At 49.3% G+C, this 6,000-nt stretch overlaps 1 protein-coding gene across 2 annotated transcripts in view; it reads right to left on the bottom strand.

Moving 5' to 3' along the window:
- Positions 1 to 3,250, bottom strand: part of Bmp2k (BMP2 inducible kinase) — a 97,023-nt gene extending 93,773 nt beyond the window's left edge. For both annotated transcript variants that reach the window (XM_057771038.1, XM_057771037.1), the window contains exon 1: positions 2,857 to 3,250. In XM_057771038.1, coding sequence (XP_057627021.1) covers positions 2,857 to 3,025 — 169 coding nt within the window. In that variant the 5' untranslated portion in view covers positions 3,026 to 3,250. The remainder of the gene's footprint in view (positions 1 to 2,856) is intronic.
- Between the last annotated feature and the right edge of the window lie 2,750 nt (positions 3,251 to 6,000).

Genomic DNA, 6,000 nt, shown 5'->3' on the forward strand with positions numbered 1-6,000 from the left:
GAGTGGTGGTTTAAAATGGTTCCTGGGCAAAGTGAAGTTTAGCATTCACAAGTTCAAGGAAGGCTATGATTTTCTTACAAAGAAGTCCTGTGTTAGGTAATTTTCATTTTGGCCTGAGTTTGAGATAATGACATGCTAATGAAACACTAATATACACTAAATAAGGTGTCTTTAATCACAAATACACATAGGACAAGACACATATATAAATCAGCCAACAAATAAACGTCGTGAACCAAGGCTTAAGTGGTAAATCTAACCTGTCATTTCCCCTTGAAGTAATGACCCAATATTTGCTGAGCCCATGTTCATTCCGACTTTTGAACACAACTAATTACACAGAGAAAAACAGAGACTGGTTCGCTGAAGACAAGGGGTCTCTCTAACTGGAACAGTTCTTCATACACACCTCAGACGACAGGCAAGTCTGTGGATTACCGATTAAATCACCCTGAAATGTGAACCAACCTTGTGCTTAAACACCTTGCCTAAGCTGCAGGATCACTAAGAGTAAAATAAGAATTATTTCAGTTGTGTATTCTAGAAAGGGAAGACCTGTATCCGGGAAGAAAGCCTAGGTGGGAGCCATGATGTACAGACAGGAAATCCCATTGTTCCTGAGAGTTTCTTCAACCTTTGTTTCCATCTACCACTTGACCACACATTAAAACTAAATAAGTAAGAAGGTATTTTGAGGGTTTTGTGTTCCTTGTTTTTGAGACAGGGTCTCTCTCGGTAACCTTGATGTCCTGGAACTTGTTAGGTAGACCCAGAGATCCACCTGTCTGGGATTAAAGGAGACCATCACCGGGTCCTAAAATCAATGAATAAATCTTAATGAGGCAGAAATCGAAGGGTAAAGTGCTTGTCAAACAGTCATCAGGACCTGAGTTCAGATCCCCAGCTTCCATGTAAGAGCTGAGCACTGGGGTCTTCTGTAACCCCAACGCTGGCAGGAGAGGAAGGCAGACGGGCTGCTGGAGCTCAAGGGGTAGCCAGTCTAGCCAAACACATGGCTCCCACGTCTCAAAAACTAAGGTGGAAAGCAACTGAGGAAGACACTTGACACTACTCCACACACAAGTGTACAGACATACACATGCATACAGCCACAGACACACAAACATGTACAGAAAACATGAAAAACAGACAAACACATTCAGCAAAAGTTAATGGAAGCCATGCTTGTTAATAACAACCTGTGGGAAAGCCCAGCACTGAACGGCTGAAGCAAAAGAATGGAATATTCAAGGCTTTCCTAGTAACTCGGAAGGACTCCGTCTCAAAAATGTAAACGGTACAAAGGCTGGTAATATGCCCTGCCTTCAATCTCTACTATCACTCACACACACACACACCACAAACAAACACTACAACAATGATATCAGTGCTTTGCTACCGAGTGTGAGGTAAGACAGGGCATTTAGTCTATTAGTGATACGTTCGTACTGTCACAATACTAAATAAAAGACAAAACCTGGAACTCAGTGAGGAGGCATAGCACTATTCAAGCTACACTTCAGTGAACTACTAAACAACTGGACGGTCAGTGTGGGAGTTATAGCCACCAACGCTCAACACCTACACCCCAACTTAATCAACACCTGAAATGCACCAGGCATCAAGAGCTAGCAAACTTGGCACTGCAGCCAAGCTATCAAAGCCACTCACAGACACGCTCTGGAAATCCGGCAATCCCTTCCCTCCCCTGCACCAGGGCTCAGAAAGGGCGGCTCTCCTGAGCAAGTGCTTGCACACAATGACACACATCCCTGATAACGTTAAGTTTGCTTTTCCTTTATTTTACAGACCTGAAGCCCTTAGCTTTTTATCACACCGATTTCCTACTGTTCGTGGAATTTCAAAAATACAAGTGGAATCTGTCTTGTTTCCAAACCATGTCAACATCTAACTAGCAAATCAGAACATCAAAACGTCTCCCTACAGTCTCTTTTTCTTAGCTTTATTTTTTAAAATCATTTGCTTATCAACGAGAACTACTTCTCATGGATTTTTCAACGTATAATATCTTGCATTCAAAACTTCAAAGTCAATGTAATAAGATGTAATAAGAAATCATAAAGTATCTTCTACAAAACTAAAGCCTAGCACTTTTTTAAACACGGAGTAAACTTCCTTTTGTACCTAGACTTTTACCTGCTGCCTTAGCTTCTATCAGACAATGAGAGGCACCAAAAACCTCACACGGGAAAGTTAAACTGCTCGCCGTTTAAAGTACTAATAAAATGACACACTGGGCGGACAAAAACAGGACCTTGTCCCCGGGAGAAGATACTACACAACACAGATAAACGCACTTCAAGTTTACTCCCACCCACCCCCGCCCCAAGCAACCACTTAACTGAATTCGGAGACGATGCCAACACACATACCCATTATCTGCGCGCACACACACAACCAGATACACACGGGCTTGGGAGTCCTGTTTTGTTTGGGATTTTGAGCAGCAACAAACCCCAAACAAACCGCAGCGGCTGCGGGATCCACTGCCCTGCGCGTCGGGGAGGCTGGGACCCAAGAGCAAGGCAGGACAGCCGCCAGAGCCACAGCTGGCAGAGCAGGGTCCCAGCAGTGCTCCATCTGACCCTCACTAATGAGTCACGGGTCCAATCATGACACCACATCACTTACTGGGACGTCTTCTATTTCTTCCCTCGCGCCAGTAAGAACAGAAAACGATTTCAAACTCCCGAGACAGACAGACAACCGTGCCCGCACCGGGGCCGCCAGCGGTTTCGAGCCCGAGCCACTCATCCAGCCGCCGGGCTGGCCCCTCAGCCACCGCCACACCCCGGGCCTCCCTCACCTGCCTCCCGCCGCGCCCGTCGCCCGTACCTTCGGCCAGCGTCTCCTCCAGGGTGACCTGATAGCGGCCGACGGTGAACACCCGGACCCCCATGGACGAGCTTGCGAAGCCACCACCGAGCCCGGCTCCAGCGGCCCCGCCAGCCGCCGCCCCTCCGCCGCTGCCCTCCGACTTGGGCATCCGAGAGAACTTCTTCATGGTCCCGCCGGCGCGCTGGAGGGCACCAGGAGGGCACAAGGGCGCGCGCGACGGCGAGAGACCGGACCCGCGCCACACAGAGCGCGGCGGGGCGCGACCGACCGTCTGTGAGGGGTCGCCGCCCTTCCTCCGCGCGCAGGAGCGAGAGAGCTAGCGACGGTGCACAGCGGCTCGCCCGCCTCACATTCCGCGCGTCCCGAGCGCTCAGCCCCGGCCGCCCGCCCGCCCGCCGGCTCGCCCGCTGCAGCGGCCCCGGCGCCCGCAGAGCGCGGCGGGGAGGGCGGGGCCGGGGCGGGGCCGGGGCGGGGCCTGGCGCGCGGGGCGCGAGCCGCCGGGGAAGAGGGAGGGGCCGGCCGAGGTGGGCGTGGCGGCCGAGCCTCGCGGCCTGCGCACCCAGGAGACCGCAGCCCGCCGGCGCCCGCTCCGACCGACGCCTGCCCGCCTCTTGCGGCAGTTGGGAGAGGGTGCGGCGCCGGTGCCAACCTCTGGCAGAGCCGGGCGCCTCGCGCAGGCGCGCTGCTCGCGCCGCCGGAAGTGACGGTTCCGGCCCGTGTCACGTGGAAGAGAAACGGGGTGTGGGGGGGCATCACGGTGGGGGCTGGGGATAGCAGTGGAGTCCGGGGTCCCCGGTGGTAACGGGAGGTGCTCCTAGCGCGGCTCGGGTCGAGTTGGGTCGGGATGCTGGGCGTCGCTCTGGGGTCTTAAAAATGCCGCCAGCAGCTTGACCCACTCGGGAAAGATCCCGCTTGGAGTCGCAGCCCGTTTTCCAGACTCTCCCGTGAGAATCGGTGTTCCGGGCGCCCCCGAGCGTGGGCGGAAGAGCGACGCGCAGCTCGCAGGTTCCCGTAAGGCGACTTGCAAAGCCCAGGTGTCCTCGCACTGTAGCGGATGTTTGCTCTCGGAAGCGTTCTGCGGTTTAAGCATCACTTAGGAGAGCGCTTTAAAAAGCCCTCTGTGTGCCCTGTCGGAGCCGTACGATTGCGTTCAGGACAGGTATCAGATCATTTTTAAAGATCGTTAATCGCTATAGCCTGGGAAAACTTCATCCAGTCGCCCAAGGGCACGCAGCTGACCGGGGGCATTGAAATTCTTATTTACTCGCTTTCGGCCATTCTGGAAAAAGTAGGTTGGGATCAGATCCTTAGAATCCGGCAGGTTTGGGACAGTTGAGAAGCCGCAGTTTCTGGTCCCAGGCTAACAAAAAGATTAGCCTATCTGAAAAAGAATGCCGCATTGCTTCACTTTCATAAACTGCAGGAGCCTCATGCCTTCGGGGCGGGCATGTGGACAGAAGGCGGTGGGGAGTGGAACGGATGGCAAAATATAGAGGACGTGGAAAGAGAAGGGGATTCTCGCTCAGGCCCACTTTCTGGTGGTTTCACTTTGTGGAGATGGAGTCATATGTAGCCTGAGCTGGCCTGGAACTCATTGCACACCCTAGTCGGTCTTGAACTTGTGATTGTCTTTTCTCCGCCACTGTGCCCCCAAGTACTGGGATTATGATCATGTGTCACTACCAGGCCTCCATTGTTTATATATGTAGAAAGCAGGTTTCTTGCCGTGAAACAAGAACACCATGAGTTCGAGACCAGCCTGGAGTGTGCGGCAAGATCCTTTTTACTGAAGAAGGAAAAAAAAAATAATTGTGCTAAAAAGTTCCAATTTTTTAAACCAAAAATCTAGATTTTTTTTCCACCTCGAATATAGTATTTCTCCAGTTTTCTCAAATATATGCCAGGTAGTGTTTCCAGACTCCCTAGCATACGAGTGAAAGTAAATGAATATGATACAATGCCCAGCTATATTTCTTTTATCTTACTTTTAATGAGATACAGGCAGAGGCAGTAGGGAATGTGACTAAGCAGAAGACTTTCCGCTTATAGTCCTTCGTTCTTCTTTGCTATTTGAAGAGAAGCCATTTCTCCAACACTCAAGCACTGCCCCAGATTTAGGCATTTCTGCTGCATAACCCACTAAACTGGCATTCTTCATCCAAAGACCTGACCTTTAAAGAACATTCCAGCTCAGTGGAATTCGGATTATATGTCAGATGATTGATGGGCTGTGGCACTTGTGAGTTTCCATTTAGAAATGAGCTGGCCATGTTCCTAACTGAGGAGTCACCGAAGTTACACTCCTCCGACAGTCATGTTTTTCAGGCAGAATACAGGAGAACTTTAGTCATTCCGTGCAATCCAGAACTGGATTTTCAGCTCAACAAGCAGTTTGGGTCTCGTACAACTTAACCTCATCAGAGCACTAGAATAAAATCTGCAATCATGGTGCCGTCATTGTTTTGATGAGGAAAATCATTTCCTCGAACACATGTAGCTTGACTTCGGAACTGGAAAGTTAATGTTTAGGACCTTGCTGAAAACTGAGGACACCACCAAAGCATCCGTTGAGTTGTCAGCAAATATGAAATTTTAATGTCCTCTGATTGTTATTCTGTAACAGTCAATACATAATGTTGTTTTGAAAATACCCGTATTACTAATAGCAAATATGCCAAACACTTATAAATACTTTTAGCCCAAAACAAAACAAAGAAATTTTGATACATATTGTCAGGCAGCTCTCCTAGTAAATTTGTGAGTTAAAAGTGTCTCTTTCTAAACCAATTTCTAATCACAATTGATGTGGCAACGTGACAAACTGAAATCAGGAAAGACTTTTGAGAGTTCTAGTCTTTTAGCTTTTGTGCAGAAATTTTATGGGCACATTAATTTCTCAATCATATACATTACTTTTACTGACTTAAAGTAGGTATGCATTTTAATAATTTATTTACTGGATCATACAGTTCAGAAATACAGTAAAACATTTACTTGATCTGGTAATAGGTAGCAGAAGGAAAAAAACTGCATGAACCCCATTGTTTGGGACCATCCAGGACAACAGGGCCACCCCCCAACCCCAATAGGGTTTCTGTGTAGCTTTGGAGCCTATCCTGAAACTAGAACTCAGAGAGATCC

Source organism: Chionomys nivalis, chromosome 6, assembly GCF_950005125.1.
Source record: "Chionomys nivalis chromosome 6, mChiNiv1.1, whole genome shotgun sequence".
Lineage (NCBI taxonomy): Eukaryota > Metazoa > Chordata > Mammalia > Rodentia > Cricetidae > Chionomys > Chionomys nivalis.